The sequence below is a fragment of the Hipposideros armiger genome, unplaced genomic scaffold (genome assembly GCF_001890085.2).
Source record: "Hipposideros armiger isolate ML-2016 unplaced genomic scaffold, ASM189008v1 scaffold_122, whole genome shotgun sequence".
In the NCBI taxonomy this organism is placed as follows: domain Eukaryota; kingdom Metazoa; phylum Chordata; class Mammalia; order Chiroptera; family Hipposideridae; genus Hipposideros; species Hipposideros armiger.
In genome coordinates, this window is record NW_017731472.1 from 2,146,404 (window position 1) to 2,168,068 (window position 21,665).

Here is a 21,665-nt window from a genome sequence, read left to right on the forward strand (position 1 = left end):
ACCTTATTTCCCTAAAATTACCTATTAAGCACCTTTTAATCAGGACAGCCTTATCAGTGCTCAAAGAGTAGAATATAATTGTCACTGGCTTCATGAAAAGTCACACCCTTAACTAATTTTCAGCTTCCGTTTCACATCCCCGCATTCTCCCAAAATCTGTTGCTGGTTTCCTCAGCCTTGTTGATGACCATTCTCTGAATTTGCAGGGGCCAAATAGACTATACAACACAAATTAGGAGAAAATTGTAAGCAATCCTGAGTTTCCCCACTGCCACTGTGAGTCCATGGTGGAGTGTAAGTGTCCAAGCAGGAGGGTCCTATGGGAGAGAAACAGTGTCTCCAACATGAGCCCATCCCGATCGTGACACCCAGGTGATGCTAGTTCCATTTTGATGATAAAGAAACCTATTCTTGGGTCATCTAACACACTAGCTTTCCCTTCAAGGCCTATTATGTCTAAGGGTAACTGGGATGCACTCTTTGTACTAAGAATGTATCACTTAGAGAGGGGGGAGAGAGGACCCAGACTGAAGTCAGAAAGAAGGTAGCATTTCTGTGCAAAATGGCTTCCAAGCACCTAGAGTATTAGGAAAGAAAAGAGAGAGCCCATCTGCAGGGAAAGTGGCAAAGGGTGAAACCCAAGAGCATTGGGTTGCAAGTGAAGTTGGCTGCACTAAGGAATAATTTCCTGAGCTAAACACTGTGCAGTATACATGACATAAACAGTTTATTTCAGTGAGGCAGCTGCCTTTCTTTCCCAGATTTAACTGTTGCAGGCCCTGAACTCCTATATTTGTAAGCTGCTCTCTCCCATGTTGTGTGAGCCTGGCCTCTCCAGATTTCAGACACAACAGCCAGTATTTGCTACTTATGAGCATTTGTTGTGTGTCAGGCTCTTTACATGAATTTTTTTTAATGTAACCCTAACAAGCATGTTAGATTTTAGAGGGGTTTACTTTACAGAGGTTCAGTGGTTTGCCCACATTCCCCAGCTATCTAATGGGAAAGCAGGAACTCCAGATCTGTGTGACGCAAACATCCACACAAAGCAGGTATTTTTATTCTCATTTCACAATCAAATACACTGAGACTAAACAGCATGCTGTGAGAAGCAGGGACCTTTTCATAAATTTATTTTTCCCCAAAGTGGCTTGGACTTAGTAGATAGGTAATAAATACATAATGATGGAGCTAATGTACTCTTTAGCTTTTCAACTGTACAAAAAGCTGCTAATTTTGATGTGTATAATCTTTCTTTTTATTTTATTTTCTACAGTGAGATGCTGCTTAATGGGAATGAAAATATGTAGAAGGTACTTAGAGCTAGATCTTTACCATAAAAAAAGGACTTTTCATAATATTGTAGAGCTTCCATATGAAAATCATTAGGAAACGCAAGATTAAAAAAGTTATATGGCTATATACTGCAAGTACAATTTAGACTCTGTGTTTGGAAGATGCATTGCCTTATTTTTTGAGAGATGGTTGTTGCTCTTTTTTAGGACACAGCAGGCCAGGAAAGATACAGAACTATCACCACAGCCTATTATCGAGGGGCCATGGGCTTTATCTTAATGTATGACATCACAAACGAAGAATCATTCAATGCAGTACAGGATTGGTAAGTAAGAACAACTACTCCCATGTCTAATAATGATGTTTTTTCACTCAACTCTTCTCTTCCTCCTCAAAGCAATGACCACAACGCAATGTAATATGTTTTATTTATTTATTTATCATATACTATGCTCCTACTTGAGCTTCATAAAACAAATCAATACTAGCCATCCTCAGAATCATTAGTTAGGGACTGATAAGAAATCATTTTGGTAAGTTTTCTATATTTTGTTCATTTCATTGCTTTGTGTACTATCATCCTTAGTGCTGTGGAGACTAGTGCATTGTGTTTTATTTTTTTAAATATAAATAACGAATAACAGCTTGGAAGTTTACTAGTCTAAATAGGATTTTGGAAACTGAACCATACGCCAAGACTGGCTTATGAACCAAACCCAACCCACCACTTGGTTCGTAAAGAAAGTTTTATCAGCACAGCCAAGCTCACATACTTATGGCCTGTGACTGCTTTCACACTCCAACAAGAGTTAAGCAATTGTAGCGGACCACATGGCCCACAAAAGCTACACATTTTCCATCTAGCCGTTTATGGTAAAGGTTTGCTGTCCCCTTGTCTAGATTTGTTAGTTTCCAATTTTTCTTCAAACTGAAAAGTTTCTAAAGGCTGGGATAAAGGAAAAGATAAAACCAAACCCCTTCTGACTCCTGCCTGGCTACATCAAACTTTCTGAGAACACCTCTGTCCACCACGGTGTTGGGGGGCTCGCTGCTGAGGCTAAGCTTCCTTCAGCCTATTCCACCAGCACCTGGGGAGGAGACACTACAAAGCATGTGGCCGTGGTCATTAATTCAAGCAACAGGGCTGAACAGGGCTGTTTTTTTCTGTGAAAAGTGCCAGAGTTTAGCTAGAGCTTTGTGTGGTGTTAGGAGGAAAATGGAGCTCCCACTGGTGGGATGATGACTGAACAGACACCACATTTTAACTCCAAATACAGTCACAGCTTGTCTTATGCAAAGAAACTTTAGTAAATGCAAAGATGAAATAAACTGCACTCCTTTATTTTTCTGTTTAATGTAATGGTATTATTCCAAAATGATTTTTTGTTTTTACATGGGTATCTGCTCAGTGAAAGTCAGATGCTATTACAAAATTTAATTTGCTTTAGGTTGCTTCTTTTAAATGTTAATCACTCATTTGAGAAAACACCTACATCTTTCTTATTTACACCTATCCATACACTGTCACACACACGATGCAAAAAATAATACCATTGACAATAGCAACTCAGAAATGTATAGCTATAAACTGAAAAAGACAAGCTTGGGACCTCCATAAAGAAATAATTATCTCCCATTGAGGGACATAAAAGAAGGCTTAAGTGCCCTGTTTTTCAATAGACAAAATATTGTAAAAATGCCAGATCTTCTCAAATTAATTCATAAACTCAAGGCAATCCCAATTATATACCAGCAGGTTTGGTACCAAATAGAATGAGATAGAAAGTCCAGATACAGACGTGGATCTACATGGGGATTTAGTTAATGATAAAAGTAGCATTTCAAATTAGTAACAAAAGGTTTGTTCAATTAATAGTGTGGTGATGTGTACTTAATTGCCACATATAGCTCTGGCACACATATTGCTATGCAAAATGGTCATTTTAACTTGGACTATTTCCTCTCCGGAAATGTTGAGGCCCAGTGCTCCCAGGAAGCAAGTGTTCATGAATCAGATTCCAGATTTCAGGGTCCCAAATGCTGTTGGCATCCATACTTCTTGCCCTCTCTTTTCAATGAAAGTTATATGACTACTGAGAATACATGGAAAGATGCATCGAGTTCATTACAACCAAATGGCAACAATGCCGGGGGCCATGCTGTCAGTGCCCCTGACTCTTGCATCACAAATGACATGGAAAAGTTCAGCTTCTTCAAGCCCTCCTCCACACCATCTGTTCCGTAACCCGTTAATCCAATTCAACCCCATCTAGGCTCCCTTGCCTGTCCACAGACCAACTGCCCTAGCTCAGTCCTCCTCCTACTCGAATCCTCTCTTTGACCTTATTTACCCACTCTTTCCTTTTGAAGCTCTGTTTCCTGTCTTCTGAGAGGCAAATTTTCCTGTTTTCTCTCGTCTCTCTCTAGAACCGCTCCTCTGTCTACTTCCTAGATTTCCCTCCCTCCCTCCCTCTTCCAGCCAAGGGTAAGCATACCCCTGTGTTGCTGTTGTTGTTTTCCCCTTGGGCTTCTTCTGTTTCCTTGGCCATCCTATCTACTCATGCATATCATTTATCACTTATACCGGAAGGCTCACAGGTGTCAATTTTTAGCTGTAATCTGTCTCCTAAACTGCAGTGTTGCATTTCCAGGTGCCCAAAATATTTCTCCACCTGAACATCCCGCTATCTCCTCAGAATCAATTATCTTCTCATGAAACTGTTTACCTTCTTGACGTTATTATTTCTATTCATTGAGATCAGAACACTTTGTCACCCAGGCTCCACCCTGACTCCAATTCTAATTTCCAGCCATCCCAATCTGGGGCCAGATATTGCATAATAGTTTTGTTCTGAATACCCTTTGAATGTGCTCCTGCCTTTCCATTTCTTCTGTGACCATCATTGCCCCGTTTTTGTTTTTGTTTTAAAGATTTTTATTGGGGAACTGGGGGGATGGGAACAGTGCTGGGGAATTGGGGGAAGGGGAACAGACAAGTTGCTGTCGTTTTGTTCTTCAGTCTAGTTGTGGAGGACATTGCTTCAAGGGCCTAAGTTGGCACCATCATTGTGCTCTTCCCGGGTGAGACACATTAGTCACCGGCTTCTGGAAAGCCGCTCACTGCGGCTGCTGGCCGCTCACGCTGGCTGCTGGCTACACACGGTAGCCCATGGCAACCCACTACCACAGGGACTGCAGCCTACACTGTCGCCGGTGACTCACAGCAGCCCAGCTCCAGGTTGAGCTGTTGTTCAGCATCTTAGCTGTAGAGGGCAGTGTCACTGGCCCTCATATGTGGGATCCGAACCGGGGCCCTCTGGTGTCCCAAGCCAGTTCTTAACCATCGTGCCACTCGGCCGGCCCTGCCCCATTTTTTATTATTATCTTTTGCTTCTACCTTCATAGCAGCCTTCTATCTGATCTTTCTCCCATTAGCTTTCTTCACATACCAATCCATCCTATCCTACTGTTGCTATAAGCATCTTCCAAAACAACATGATCCTAAAGGTCATGGAAGATCGTTGCCCAAAAGCCATGACTTATCATCACCTGCCTAATTAATTGAAATTTCCTCAGACTTTCAGACACACCATATCCTGAAGCTATTCTATCTTGACAGTCTCATTTCTCACTATTTTAGAGCCAAATTGAACTATCCACTTCTGTAACCCAACCTCAACTTTCCAACCCTGTGGGGTTTCTTCTGTTTTGTTTTCGCTGCACCCTCTGCTTTGTATATCTATTTTACAGCCTTTCACTCTACCTTCCCAGACATGTAGATCTGTCAAAAACCAACAAAGCCCATCCATACGCCAACCCTTACTTCCTCATTTTTTTCGTCCACAATTGTATGGTCATTGGTTCATTAAACATTTACTGAGCACCTACTCTTTGGCAGTCAATCTTCTAGACATTGTAGTTCGTACCTATGCCAACATTTACTATTCCAGTTCATGGATCCGCCCTCACTCAGCTATCTGAGGTAGAAATCTGAGCACTGCTTTGGTTTCTTCCTCTTTTACCCATTACATCTCATTGACCACCATGTCCAATAGTTTTGACTTTCTGAATGCCTCTTAAATTATTCCTCTCCTTTGTCCCTACTGCCACTGTCTTAATCCAGACGCGCATTAGCTTTTGAGAAGCCTTAGCATTCGACACTTTAGGAGCCTTCTATCTTGTCTTCTTACTGTCAAGTTCCGCTCTCTCTGGGTGACCCATCATATCGCCATCAGAGCTAAGGGAACCTTGACATGTCTCTCATCTTAAAAAAATAAAACCTTTCATCATGTCTTATTACCTACAATAGAGATTCTGGGAGCTTACCTGCATCACCCAGATCACTATGCACCTGTGACAACATGAAAAAGTGGAGAACATGTCTTCTCTGGACATAATAAACCAAATCTCTGGGTGACAAATCCCAGCATATCTACTTTACAAAGCTCCACAACTGATCCTGAAGCTCATTTCTGGTTAAGACCATGGGTTTAGAATGAAATCCAAACCCTCTAACATGGTGGACACTGTGGCCTCCACCTACCTATCTCACTAACATCCTCTTCTACCACTCTCCTCCCTTGGTCCTATGTTTCAACCAGAGAGAAATGTTCTCCATTTACAGATGTTCCATCCTTCCAATACCACTGTTCTTCTGCTTGGAGCACCTTCTGTGCTATCCTACCAAATTCTTATTTGCCTTTCAAGCCCAGCTCAAATATCAACTCTTCCTTGAAGCTTTTGAAGATATAACTACCCTATTTCCTATGCATGCCAATTTCCATTCCCAATGGACAATGTTATTGATTCCCTTATCTCTGTGCAATCATGCTACCCAATGACTTTCCACAGACCACATAAAGAACTTAGCTGACTGTTATTATTTGATTATACTCTGTCTTCTGTATTGGACTATAAGTTTATTAATCTTTTTTTTTTTCCTGGTACTGAATACAGCAAAATCCTATAAAATTACTTTCTAAATTTTTGTTTTGGTAAAATATACATAACTTAAAACTTACAATCTTACCCATTTTAAGTGTACAGTTCAGTAATGTTAAATGCATTCTTACTGTTGTGCAGCCATCACTATAATCCATCTCTAGAACTCTTTATATCACAAAACTGAAACTATGCCCATTAAATAATAACTTCACATTCTCCCCTCTCCCCAACCCCTGGCAACCACTATTCTACTTTCTATCTATATGAATATGACTATTCTACATACCTCATATAAATGGAATCATATAGTAATTGTCTTTTTGTGACTGGCTTATTTTACTTACCATAATGTCCTCAAGGTTCATTTATGATGTAGCATATGTCAGAATGTCCTTCCTTTTTAAGGCTGAATAATATTCCATTGTATGTATATGTTTTGTTTTAATCCAATATATGTTTTGAATGGATGATCAAAGAACTATACAGTATCACATAATTCATTGATATCCTAACAAAAAATATAAACATTACTTCAGACCGATATAGTCTGGAATTAATGGTTCTATTCTTCCTTTCAACAAAGGATTTAATATTGTATATGTATGGCGCTAATTATATTCAACTTTTTTTTTTTAAGATTTTATTGGGGAATTGGGGGGAGGGGAACAGTGTTGGGGAATCGAGGAAGGGGAACAGACAGGTAGACAAATTGCTGTTTTGTTCTTCAGTCTAGTTGTGGGGGACGTTGCTTCACTTGCCCATGTTGGTGTCATCATTGTGCTCTTCCCCGGTGAGGCAATCGGTCGCCGGTCATTGGTTGGCCGCTTACAGCGGCTCCCAGCAGCTCACGCTGGCTGCCAGCCACTCACGTAGCTCACAGCAGCCCACTGCAGCCCCGCTGCAGCCTACGCCGTCGCCAGCAACTCACAGCAGCCCAGCTCCAGGTCGAGCTGTTGTTCATCACTTAGCTGTAGAGGGCGAGCGTCACTGGCCCTCAATGTGGGATCCGAACCGCAGCCCTGCTGCTCAGAGCTGGCGCTCCCAAGCTAGCTCTTAACCAGCTGAGCCACTCGGTCGGCCCTATATTCAACTTTTTATTGTTTTAATATCTACTTGATTTAAGTTCCCAATAGATTATAAACTATCTGGAGAGAATGACTTTGTGTCGCCTACTTTACATAGTAACTGGAACAAAATGTGTGTGTTTTTTTTTTTTTAAATATTCTTAGTTGAAAAAAATCAACCCATCAAAAACCTCGGGAAATGTTTCAGTAATGAAAACAGAATTGTAAAGAAAAAAGAAACCTGTTTGAGAAGAAAAATTCAGTTCGGAATTTCACACTTGCTTTGCATATGCAGTATTACTGAGTAGCGGTGGGAAGGGAGGAACCTGCTGATATTCAGCGATGGCTTTCTACCGCAAAAAATAAGGTATTCCTGAGAGAAACAGCCAAAAAGGAACATATTTTTTAAATTACTGGTCTCTAAGTGCTGATCTTAACTTAGAAAAAAACAGCAGAAAAAAGCATGTACATTAAAAGAAAAATTAATTAAAACTTATTTGCAGCTAAAATTTCAAATACTCTTCCTAACAAATGCACTTCGGTTATATAGAAAGAAAAGAAAATGGTTGTTGGCTGTAACCTCAGTAAAATCCTTAAACTAACTCTAGGGAAGTTTAGATTAAGTGTTAAGTTCCTTGAAATTTAATTACACATTCTAACCTATTAAGAAGGCAGGTATAGAGATTTAGAGAGAATAGCAGCAAGCTAACAAACCCTTTTGAGGAATTGGGGGCTATCCCTTTTTTGAAAACACATTAGACTATGCTTTGAATTTTCCAAATTTTATTTGAGAAATTAAATTAAAATGTGCAAACAGAAATATACATAGAATGTAGTTAATAAAGTAGGAGCAGAAAGCAGCTTTCACAAATCAGGAGATAATATTTGCTTTATCCCTGGTTCCCTGAAATAGGCTTCTGCTGTGCTCAGCCATCACATCTGTTATCAACATGACAAGGGCATAACCCAAAGCTTTGAATCTTCCAGTGGGCTTTGATTTGAGAAATAAATAAATGATTTTTTAGAGAGATATGTCCCAAATAGATTTGAGTAGTTCTAGAAACAGTGTCACCACTGAAAATTTCACTGCCTTTGAAGTGTTTCTCATATGGGTTGTGGCCAGTTCCGTGGGTCTCAGTTGGAGCATGACAAGGAGTATATGGAATTCAGATCAGTTGTCCAGTCTCTTCCTGAACATCTAGCACTAACACTCAAATGTCTACACATACTGCAGTGCACTTTAACTTGACTTAAAAATCTTCCCCATTCCTGACTTTAGATGTGTTTCTCTTCTAAGTATGGCGTGGCCACAGGCTGCTGTATTTCCTGTAGGACAGCGGTTCTCAACCTTCCTAATGCCACGACTCCTTAATACAGTTCCTCATGTTGTGGTGACCCCCAACCATAAAATTATTTTCGTTGCTACTCTATAACTGTAATTTTGCTACTGTTATGAATCATAATGTAAATATCTTTTTGTTTTCCGATGGTCTTAGGCAACCCCTGTGAAAGGGTCGTTCGACCCCCAAAGGGGTCACGACCCACAGGTTGAGAACCACTGTAGGAGAATGTCATTGGCTTATCTCCCCGCAACTTATTTATTTACATTTTTCTTTTTTGGACACAATGAGGAACTATAAATATAAAGGTTTTTTTTTTGTTTTTTTCTTAAGGCAGGAAATCTGGTGAGCAGATTGATATTTTTTTAAAAACACCAGATTGAGGATAAAAGTCTGACACCATCTTCCCACCAGTTTTAAATAATTCATTTCTATGACGTTCAGGGTATACCGTTGCAGATGTGCTAGAACTAGAATGAAATTCGCCTTCAAATATCCTCTCCCTTTACAATTTTCTCTCTCTGTTTTTTTTTTCTCCAAAAGTATATGATGTTCTTAAATCAAGGTGACCTCATGATAAATGTGAAAGAATTTTTGCCTGATAATAACTAAGATATGATGAGCATTTGCTGAGTCTTTGCTCAGGGCTTTCTAATCTTGTTCAAGGGTCCTATCAACTATACAGTTGGTTCTGTCACAGCTCAGAGGTCTCAGTGGTAGAATTAGAACCCAGACGTCTGACCCTCAAGTTTCACCACCACTGCACACTGGGCATTAAGGAGTCTCTCCTCTCCTCTCCATGGATCATAATTAATACATTTCTTCTTACTGCTCTGACCCAGTCATAAAACACTTTTCTTGTACAGATAACCCAATTTTAACTCAAGTTTACATTTAGAAGATATATGGTTCCTAATCCACAGCTCCTTCCAAAAAAACTAAAACAAAAACCAAAAAACACCCTGTTCCCTCCATTGTCTTTTCCATCTCCATTGTTCAAGTCTATCAGGCCAAAAACATTGGAGTTAATCTTAACTCCTCATTTTATCAGACTCCATTCACATCTAGTTCTTCAAAAAATATTATTATATCTTGGCTCTAATTCCCAAATGTAGTCTAATCTTGTTATTTGAGGTACTTATGTGTTATAAGGTCACCAAGAATGTTGAATCAGTGAATACACACAGTAAATACTGAATTTTTGGTGCATTTCTGCATACAGACATCTTACTGAATATGTATTATTGATTTGTGAACATGGAACTCATAGCCAACAGCAATACAACTTATGCCTAAAGGAAGCTTTCTTATCTAACACCGTGTTTTCCGCATAAGGTTTGTCACAGCCCTCCTGCACTTAGGAACACTGGACAGCACTTCGTCAATATGCTTGGAAGCCATTTTAAATGACAAAATCATCAACAGAAAAGCACAAAATGTGAAAAGTGTGACACTAAACATATTGTGAAAGGGCATATATTTATAGGATGAAAGCTGAAACAGGAAGGCAGAGCATAGCTCTGTTCAACCTCAGCTGGGAATGTGTGTGCCAGGTCACTTTGCTCATGTCTGCGCAAGTGCCATGAGCATTTATTTTGAGATTATAAATAAATGTTAGCAAGTAGGCAAATTTACAGATATGGACTCCATAAGTAATGGGGACCAATTACATACTCAGAATCCCACCATTTCTACTGTGTATTGGTTTGCTAGGGCTGCTGTAACCAAGTACCATAGACTGTGTGGCTAAATAACAAATTTATTATCTCACAGATATGGAAGCTAGAAGTCCCAGATTGAAGTGTCATCAGTGTTGGCTCCTTCTGAGGACTGTGAGAGAGAATCGGTTTCATGCCTCCCTCCTAGCCCCTGGTAGCTTCAGGCATTCCTTGGTCTGTACATGCCATTCTCCCTGTGTATTCACATCACCTCCCCTTTGTATGTGTCTGCCTCTGTGCCGACGTTTCTCCTTTCTATAAGGATATGATCATATTAGACCAGGGCCTACCCTCATGACCCCATCTTAACTTAATCATCTGCAATACCCTATTTATAACTACTGTCACGTTCACTGATAGTAAGGATGAGGAATTCAACATTTTTGGGGGGATACGATTCAACCCATGACACACTGCTACCACCCTGATTGCCACCATCATCTCTTGTCTGGATTGTTGCAATAGCATAACTATTCACTTTGCTTCTACCACAGCCCCAGCCCCCAGAATATTCCCAACACAGCAAAAAGAGTGAGCTTGTCAAACTGTACATCAGATCATGTCAACTTTTTTGCTCCAAATAGACACAGCACCCCATTTCTCCTGGATTAAAGCCTAGGCCTGTAAGATGCTCTACAATTTACTCACTGTCTTGTTGAGCCTACTTTCTTCTACTCTCCCTCTTGCAGCCTGGTCTAGCCAGGCAGCTTTGCTATTTCTAGAACATACCAGACATGCCTCCATCTCAGAGCATTTGCTCCTGCATTTCCACTGCCTGGGAGTCTCTTTCCCAGACATCTTTGTGGTTCTCCCCTCACCTCCTCATGGTCTTGACTGTAACGTCATGTTCTCAGCAAGGCCTGTTTTCCTCCTCTCTCCCTAGTTTATATGGCAACGCTTTTCAGTACTCCCTATTCCCTTTCTCGGATTTATGTTTTTTTATAGCATTTATCACCCTGTAATATATTTTATAACTTACTTATTGACTACCAGCCTCCTAGAACAGCACACTCTGTCCCTCTTATGCAGTATTATATCTTATGTGCCTAGAATAGTCCCTGACATATACTAGGTATTCAATAAATATTTGTTGAATGAATGAATGTATGGATGATAGGAACAAAAGTATGGGCTAGATCTTATTTATTTTTGTGTCTTCATAGTCTAGCACAGTCCTGGGCACATATCAATTATGTGTCCAATAAAAAAGTGATGAGTGAGGGTTGGAGTGTCGGACCATTATGATGAAAGTAAATCAATGCCTCAATTTAAACCTTGTAAAAAGGTACTGCCTATGTTACCAAATTTTGTCTAAATAATAAGACACCCCCCTCCCCTAACTTCTCAGTAAGATGGAGAAGATATGCGGATAGAATTGATAAAGAGAAATAAAAATGTGTCTTATCATACATATTGGGCAAAGTGACTTGAAATTACCTGGTCAGTTCCTGTAGCACATTTCATCCCTAAAATGGAATATTTTCTAGAAGGGGAAATATATTTGGGGAATGGATTAGCACAATAAATGCACAGCACATATTTTGGAGCACCTAAAAAGAGCCACATATCTCATCTAACCCAATGGGAAATATTTGCTCATCTCTCATGGCCTTAGTTCAAAGTTTTTGTTACTGTTTCTGTTTCCAATCCACCAACTCTTCACTTCCTGGTTTTCTTGGTTGTTGTTGTTTTGTTTTGTTTTGTTTTTTCCATTCTCTCTTTCATTTCACATACTTGGTTCTGGCTTCTCTCAATGAATTTCCCAGCCTAGATACTGAGATAAAAAGTACCTGCATGGAGAATGCAGACATGTTAAGAAATGAAACACCTTGAATTAAAGATGTCTTACTTAATTAAGCATTTCAGTATATTACCCAATATCTGCCCAGGTCAAAGAGAGCAAACCTGGGCTTATATTCTGGTCACAGAGAATCTTTCTCTTTTCTTTGGGGGGGGGCATGAGGGGTGTGACCCAGGAAATAAAAAATGGCTTGAAGACTGAAACATAAAGCATGTATTAGCAGTTAAAGCGCTGATTCTGTACAAAGAAGGAGATAAGGGAGTAGAGATGCCCGTCGTGTCTGACTTTGGGTTTTGGCACCTAACCAACCTCAGATAGACTTTGGAGGCAGTAATTACTATTCCATAAATATTGACACTAAAGTAAAGACTGGAAGCTAAATTCTAGGAGCTGCAGCCTTACCTCAGATAGGCTATAGAGGGAATATAAAGATTAACTAACAGACTTGGACTCTTGGATAAAAGGTATTAGATAAATATGGCTGCTATTTGTTCTGCTTCACTTGCTCTCTGAAAATAGACTTCTTGGCAGCTCCTTATGTGCAGTTTTGTGTCACAATATTTATTGCAAATGCCGGCATTTTCTCACAGGATTTCCTTGGTTTCTATCTATTTTAATATACCTTCTTTTCTTTTAAATTAGTTGCCTGTCTCTGGGGAGTAGATTTGTCTTTAAGGACAATAATTATACCTGTCACATCAATCCTCAAGGAAGAAGATTGTGATAAGAGCCCATTTTCAAATCCTAGGCATTCAGCTTGGTTTCTGGGTGGTGGTGTTAATAATTGCTGTTTAAAAGAAAATCTATGACAGTGTTGATGATCCTATTTAAAGAAAAACAGAATTCTAGGCTTTAAAAATGAATAGTCGGGGGCTAGCCAAATGGCACATTGGTTAAGAGCTTGCTTGGGATGCCAGCTCTGAGCAGCAGGGCCCCGGTTCAGATCCCACATGAGGGCCAGTGACACTGCTCTCTACAGCTCAAATGGTGAACAACAGCTCGACCTGGAGCTGGGCTGCCATGAGTCACTGGCGATGGTGTAGGCTGCAGCCCCTGCTGCAGTGGGCTGCCATAACCTACCGTGTGTGGCCGGCAGCCAGCGTGAGTGGCCGGCAGCTGGCGTGAGCTGCCAAGAGCTGCCGTGAGCTGGCGTCCAGAGGCCGGCGACTGATCTGCCTCACCTGGGAAGAGCACAATGATAATACCAAAATGGACCAGCGAAGCAACGTCCTCCACAACTAGACTGAAGAACAAAAGGACAGCAACTTGTCTGTTCCCCTTCCTGCTATTCCCCAGAGCTGTTCCCCTCCCCCAATTCCCCAATAAAATCTTAAAAAAGAAAAAAATGAACAGTCACCCTTGTGGCTTACTTGAGTCTTACTATTATTTTCAGGTCCATCATGAATATGACCTTTATCAAGTTTGCTCTCTAACCTCAATGAATATGTTTAGTACTTCATGATACATAGTATTGTTCCTCATTTTCTGATTGCCCAATCAGCAAATAAATATGCATTCAGCCACCATATTGTGAAATTAGACTTCCCAGTCTAAATTAACGCAACCCTGTCTAATCTCTACCTATTTCTTAACCTGTGACATTGCTTAATGTAGGGCTCCTTACTTTATCTGGAGGGTTCTGAGCCCCATTTGTTCCTTTACCATTGGGGTAGACTTGGTCATTTATCTTCACAGTAAAATTAATTAAGATAATTATCCTAATTATCAGTTGTAAGCCAACCCTCCTACACACCCACTCATAGGTGGTAGATAGACGATTGATAGTGATAGATAGATAGATAGATAGATAGATAGATAGATAGATAGACAGACATTAAAGGAATCTATTCAAAAGAGAACGTTAGAAGGCAGCACATTAGCCATAGGAGGGTTATATTTTGTCACCAGAAAAGATAGGTTATGTTGTATGAATCCATTCAATTTAGACAAAACCTGTATTAAGTATGTCATATACCTTTCCCTTTCTGTACCATCCAAAGCAAGAGCAAGAATCATGACATAATTAAGAGAACTTACAAGCAGCCTGACCATATGTCACAGTCTCCATGTCCTCAATTGTATGTTCTTTACTCACGGAATAACTCTTTAAACTGTTCTTATTTAAAGTATATGGTATCCTATGACAATTTTAATTTATGAACATTAAATAAATTCTTTAAATAGCTTTCCTTCTCATATTATACTGAAAGCAACAGCTAGTGGATGGCAGGTGAGGTAAGAGATGTCAGAAGGTCTGAGTGGTTTTCTCGGTGGTTTCCAAACTTTTTTTGAACCAAATACTCACAGCAGTTAAAACTTTTTGAGTAGTCATCCCAATATATGTCTACTCAGAGTTAACTGAGATTAAGGGCATAGTCTTTGACAGGACCCGGGCTGTGTCAGTTATGTGCAGGCTGGCATACAGACCCTGACCCTGGACGAGGTTAGGGCCCACACAAGCGGCGGCCACTGACGCATGGACCCAGGCCCCAGACGTAACAAACCTTGACTCCAGAGCCTGCTGCCTCGGCGCAGGGATCCGGTGACAGAAGCCCTTCAAGTAAGCGTGATTCACAGCCACAGGAAGGAGCATGCGCACTTCTGTGCGCTTTCCTCCCCCAAAACCTTTATATAATGGTTGCTATTGTTGATTAAAGACACTGGTTCTTCTTCATGTCATCTCTGCTTTCTTTTCCCTGGACATCTCACTGCTGAAAGCGCCCCCCCCCCAGCCCCCTGGTGATGACAGTCTTTCCCAAGATTGGCCCCACTTTAGATACTAGCTATAACTTTGGGGTCCCCAGGGCCACCCTTACTTCTGACCAGATTGAAACAAAGTCTGTTTTCCATGACTATGTTTAGGTTTGATACTCCACTAGAATGACTTACAGAATTCAGTAAAGTTGCTATACTTACAATTATAGTTTTACTATAACAAAAGGATACAAATCCTAACCAGCCAAACAGAGAAATGCATAGGGCGAAATCTGGGAGGGTTCCAAATGGGAACCTTTGTTGTCCTCGGGGATACATTACCTTCCCGGCACACTGATGTGTGACAATATGCACAGTACTGCTACCAGGGAAGTTCACCCAAGCTCTGACGTCCAGAGTTTTTATTGGGGTTTCATTATGTAGGCATGATTGGCTCAATCATTGACCACGTGGTTGAACTGATTTCAGCTCACCTCTACTCCTGAGAGTATGGCCTGAAAGCACATGAATCAAAGTATCAACCATCTAATCACAGAGTTGGTTTTCCCGGCATGGCCACCCCTCCCCCCTTTCTGAGTCATCTTATTAGCATATACTATCAAGTGTGATCTAAGAGGCCCACCGTGAATAACAAACACACTCCAGTCACTTGTTTTATATATATATATATATATATATATATATATATATATATATATATAATGCACATTGTAAAACACACACAGAAAACTGGATGCTAAAAAAGGATAAGTTGAATATTGTATTCTAACCCCCTTGGGGAAGACCACTTTGTAGAACAATCCCATCGAGGAACCCTGAAACACTAATAAAAGTGGCCGTACCTGTGCTACAGCAACACCAGCATGTCTCCCCTGGCCCTCCCACCATTTTTATTTGCATCTCACTTCCCCCTTCGTATTTCTTCCCACTCGTGCCCTTGCTGGCTTCCCAAATTTTGCTATTCAGATCAGTTTTGTTGTCATTGAAGCGAAATGTAGTGATAAGGCCAATATGACAGGGTCATGTGGATATAGCCCTTATCAAAATATCGATGTCAACGTGTCAAAACATTCTTTTTTATATGAACAATAGTAGAACAGCAAATATTCTTACCTCCTATTCCATCCCTAGACCCATCTCTGATCAAACCTCCTTCCTTCAACCTGAATTCTCTGAATAACATTGGGCTTGATCCTAAACATGACATTTTTGATAGATTTGTTACCAGGCATTCAAGAAGTATAGGAAAAACCAGCTGTGGCCCACCCCCAACCCAGCACTTCTTAATTGCATATCAAAATATTTAAGCAAGGTGAAAAAAAAAATGAATACTGTGCTACAATTGCAACTTTCTGTTCCTGATAAACTGTGAACTTTAAGTACATACATTGATATGGTAATTTATGTAAATCTTTGTCTAGTTTATATTCTGGAGATGAGTCCTTTCTAAATCGCTAGCACCCAGAAGTTTTACACCCTATGACCTTATGATACGTATTGAAAAGTATCAAAAATGACTTAATTTATGTAGCTGGATAAAACAGCTTATTTTAGGAGAAATTTCCTTAAGCTGGAAGAAAAAGTTGCCTTTTAAAAAACATTCCCTCAATTTAACATCATTGCAAATAGGGAACCTAGGGAGAGGCTGAGAAAGGCCAAAAGAAGGGGCCAGAATTATTGGTTAAAGCTCTGCTTTGAGAAGGGCCAGAGGCAGCAAGCTAAGAATTCTAATGCTGGTGAGAGCTGCAAAGGCTTTGCAAACCCTTAATTGAAGTCACTTGCCTCAAAATTAGGCAAGTCCAACAAACCAAAACACTGTAAAACCTTGTAAATTTCAAGTACTTTCTCAGCCTCACTTGACTATCTTTAAAATAGGGAAAGAATTCCTAGCTTGACAAGATGGTTCTAAGGAACAGGGGAGAAATCCAGTATACCTGGCAGACTGTGGACACTAAAGGAGCACACCTTGCCCTTGATCTACATCAAACAGTAGTTCTTGATCCAGATTGCACATTAGAATCACCTGAACATTTTTCAAAGACATAGTGTCCTCTGTACCGATTCAATCAGAATCTGCCACTGTGACCCCAGTATCAGGATTAAAAAAAAAAAGAAAAAAGCCACCCCAAGTGATTCTAATGTGAAGTTACATTGGAAGATGAGAGCTTTAACCAAGGCAATTTTTTAGTCACATGTTATTGGAATTATACTCTCATGTATTAATAATAAAATTCTGGGGGACATAGGTGAATATATTTTATATAGCTTCTTAACCTTCTGTATATTTAGAGTTTACAGAATGATTTTTTATGACCCTACTATTAAAATCGATAATTCTCCCCCACTTATTTTTGCATTGGACCAGATCTTAATGCTACATTGTAAAAAAATGTATTTTTTTCAGAAATTGTGTGATTACGGTACAGATACAGCATGCAGCCTAGGTCTGGGTTAGGAATTCAAAGGGTTTGGGACAGCAAGTTTCAGATCACAAGTCCTGGTCCCAACAGCAAGGACAGGCCTTGAAGCCCAGCCAGCTGCTCTCAGAGGCAGGGTCCCTGGGCTCCTCCAGAGTGAGAAACACAAGCTTACCCTCATGTGTTGAATCGAGTATGTCCCCCTGGAAGGGTTAAAGTCATGCAGTGATGAGAAGGAAGTTGTTTCCATCAAAGACTCACCATCAGTGCTGCCTTGGTATTCATCACATCCTGCTTACCAGGACCCATTGACCCGCCTAGTGATGGAAGTGGCTGAAGAAGGCAGATGTGGAAGAGGCTGCTCTAGGCCTGGGGAAATAGACCATCGAACAGGCACTAGTCATGGGGTTTAATGGCCATGGATGATAACATTTCCAGCTAGCTCGGTCTAGGACGGACTTCTCATGAGCAGCAACAGCAGCAGCAGCAGCAGCAGCAGCATTTGGGAGCTCATCTAAAAGGAGACAACAGGTGTATATGATGCCTTCTTGTGGTTCCCTTGTTCTCTCTGATGAGACATCTGAGTGGACAGAATAGGAAGACAGTCATGCTTATGACTTTATGAATGGGATTCAATTCAACACACAAGCGTTGGTGGTGGTTTTTAGGTTGCTTTTTTCAATTGAGGGTTTTTTGCATGGCAATCACTACAAAAGGAAGGTGCCACGATGAATTACATCCTGCTCCCCCAGACTTCTGAGTCTTTCAGGGGAAATAAGACCTGTGCTGCCTTGATCACCAGGCCGCTATGGCAGAGTCAGTCTGTGTCCCCAAGATTGGCTTTTGGGCCAGTCTCTCAGCCTTTGCCTTCCTTCCGTCTCTTCCATGTGGCCAGGGCTTTTATGCGAGCCGTTGCTAGCTGCCTGCTGATTTCCAAAGCTCCCATTCTCTCAGGCTTAGAGTTTTGGAAATGGTGGGGTATAATAATCTCATACACCATCTTCACTCCAGTCACACCAGACCACGGGCCATTACTCAAAGGTGTGGTGCTCCTTGCTGCCTCTATGGTTCCATCAGGAGGAGGTGCTGTTGTCCTTTCTGCAGACCTCTAGAGTCCCCCTCTTCTTCTAATACCTCAAATACATCCCCCTCCTCAATAATTGGGGTAATGTCCTAATCGAGGCTGGCCGTGATGCAGGTATTCACTAAATGTTAATTATCTTCCCTTCCTCCTGATCTCCTGGTCAGGATCGATTGCTTATTGGGGCTCCCCTTGCTCCGTCCCTTACATATCTCATAAGCCTTGATGTCCCCCTGCCTTGTAATATCATTGTTTACCTGTTCATTTCTCTACTGTGTTAGAAAGTTTCTAAAGTTTGAATATGAATTAGATTTATTTCTAAATTATCTAAGGATCTCTCAAAGAACCTTATATTCAGTAGGAGCTCAATTAATGTGCAATTGATGGAAGAATGAATGAGAAAACAAATGCTCATGCCCAACCTTTACCTACATAACCCCGCTTCTACAGGGTTTTCCCCTTGTCTAAAGAACTCCTATTAGCTGATTGCTGGCATACCTTCCAGGGACAAATCAGAATAAAACAATTTACAGAATGTATACATTGATCATTGATTTGCTGGGGCCAATGGGGTAATTTGCACTTTAGGAGAGTTTTACATCCCCACACTGATCTCCAATTTCCAAAGGCTTTATGATGAATGTGAATAGGAGAGTCTTTTTGTTCCTTGTTGAGGCTAGGGGGAAAAATAAAAACAAAACCTTCTCATTCTAGGTAAGTCACTATCCTCGTTTTAACTAGTCTGTCAGGGAATAGAAATATGGAGCCAGCAGCAATTTGTGGCATTCTCAGGCAGCTTACTGCCCACCCCTTCTCATCACCTTTGCTTTGAAAGCTCTGGCATATGTGGGAATTAAGGAAAACAAAAACACTATGAAGGAGAGAAAGGATGGGTTATATGCTGAGTATTTTACTTAGGAGTCGGGAAGCTGCTGAGAGTTAAGAGTCACTGCACATATATGCACACACACATAGCCATCCTATGATATTTCAAGACAACTACATATTGTAGCTTGCACTTAACAGTAAGGACTTTGATTTATGACTTCTCATTAGTAGCCACTACAACATCAACGTGATGCAGTACCATTTTGCATAATAATTAGCTCATCCATAAAGTACATGTTTGACAGGTAGAATGGAAAGCCATATTTGTTTCATGCTACTTTTGCAGATCAGGAGAGAATTCACACAATTTTTCTGAAATCAAATCTCACATATATCTCCCTGAAATAGGCAGGTTTTACAAAATTGGTTTGCAAATCAAATGGGCTTACAGAGTCTGAAAAGATTCTAAAACTATAACACTCTGCAAATATAAATGTATTATTTTAATAGTTACTGTTGATTATTTCATTGATCCATTTTTAGATCAGACAACTGCTCTATTGGTTTCTTGAGCTTGATAGTTAATCTGTCCATCAGGAGACACAAAAATTAGCAAGAGGACAGTGGAAACTAAAACTATAACAGTAGACTTTAACATTCTTAATTATTCTGACAGAAGCCTCAAGTCCTCTCATTTCCCTCAGAAATTAAAAGGTACTGTTAAGTAGATACAGCTCTCATGGATTCAGCACATACAATGAAACCCTTTACATTTTTTCGAGCACTGTTTCTGACCAAATCTGTTTTTAATGAGATTTTTAGACGACAATAGACATGTGTTATAATAATGTTGAAGGATCCTTACTAGAGCTTGTAGTAGGACTGCCAGATGGAGCAAATAAAAGTATACATTGTCCAGTTAAATTGGAATTTCAGGTAAATAATGAATATATTTTTTATTATAAGTATTCCCATGCTTTATTTGGGACATGCTTAAACTAAGAAATTATTTAACCTGTATCTGAAATTCAAACCTATTGTAACTTGGCATCCTATATTTTATCTAGTAACCCTATTGTTTAGAAATCTGTAGACAACCTGAGTATAGTAGAAAAAATATTAAAACACTCACATTCTAACATTTTTCTATTAAACTTCCTTTTCACTGCTTCCTGCCATATGCCTCTCCCATTTTTCTGGGGGTTACAGCTGGTAACCAAAATCATGCTATTATTTAGTCACAATATTTATTATTTCTGGCAATAGCATATGAGCTTCCAAAGTCTGAAGTAGGATAACTTTCACATAGAAAACAGCGTAATGTGAGTTAATTGGTACTCATTCCATGGCACCCAACCCAACTTATTTCTGTGTTATTTTGTATATATATTTTTATCATCTTGTTGTTTAAATATCCTTCCCATTCAGCCATAGAATTATACATTTCTTAAGCTTGGGCAAACATAAAGTAAAACTCTATACATCTAACTGTATTCAGCATCAAGTTATTTGCTTTGTAACTATTCAGTAAATATTTATTTTAAATCACAGCAAGTATTGCAATTAAGACCTTAAAAAAAGTACGAGGGCTTAAATGGCTCTAAATAAGATTTGATATTACCTATGCCCAATCCTCCTCTTTATTGAATAAACACTTTAATCCTTCCAGGCATTTAAAATATACACTTATAGTCATCTTTGAACAACAACATAAAGCAGCTTTTACTGTTACTACATGTGACCATGATGATAACCGCCATATGAGTGAATGACAGGATAAAGTAGAAGTAACAAAACATGTGGTAGGAAGGTAGAGAACTTTCCGCTTACCTGCACTAGCCCAGCTCTCACACTTGCTAATATAGTAAGATTTTGAAATCCTTTAAAAGGCATGTAGGCTATACCATGCTATCTAGATGTAATTTCAAGAGGAAAAATTACTTATCCAGAGAGAATGCTGGGAAAAACACTACAAATAAAGAAAGAGAACCCTTTGAAGAATTAAAACCTGTGCATATTTTGTCATTGTGTTTATCCTTGGCATTATAATTACCTGCTTTTGTACCTTTCTCTCCTCTAGGCTGATACTTCCTGCTAGGTGATAAGAACCATGGCTCGCTTTTCAGTGTTTTTGTTGTCTAGCTTAGTGCCTGGTTCATAGTGTTTGCAGTAACTATTTTAAAAAGCATGGCCATTATTGCTCTAAAGTAGGATGTAACTGAATTGAGAGAGTTAAGTAAAGCTACTCAACAATTTAATTTTGGGAAGAATTATACCTCTAATTTTGATGGCTTGCTTGTAACTCCAATCTCACATTTCTCAAATATCTGTAAGTTGTGGGTAGGTGTGCACGCACATATGTATCTTTCAGAACTTAAATGTACATAAATAAGTAATTAAATATATGGATGCATGTGTATGTAGCTATCCATTTAGAAAGAATTTGAAAGAAGATGTAGGA

General features: G+C 39.9%; 1 protein-coding gene across 2 annotated transcripts in view; it reads left to right on the top strand.

Moving 5' to 3' along the window:
• Positions 1-21,665, top strand: part of RAB3C (RAB3C, member RAS oncogene family) — a 268,191-nt gene that overhangs the window by 132,803 nt on the left and 113,723 nt on the right. For both annotated transcript variants that reach the window (XM_019648231.1, XM_019648230.1), the window contains exon 3: positions 1,503-1,621. In XM_019648231.1, the coding sequence (XP_019503776.1) occupies positions 1,503-1,621 (119 nt within the window). The remainder of the gene's footprint in view (positions 1-1,502; positions 1,622-21,665) is intronic.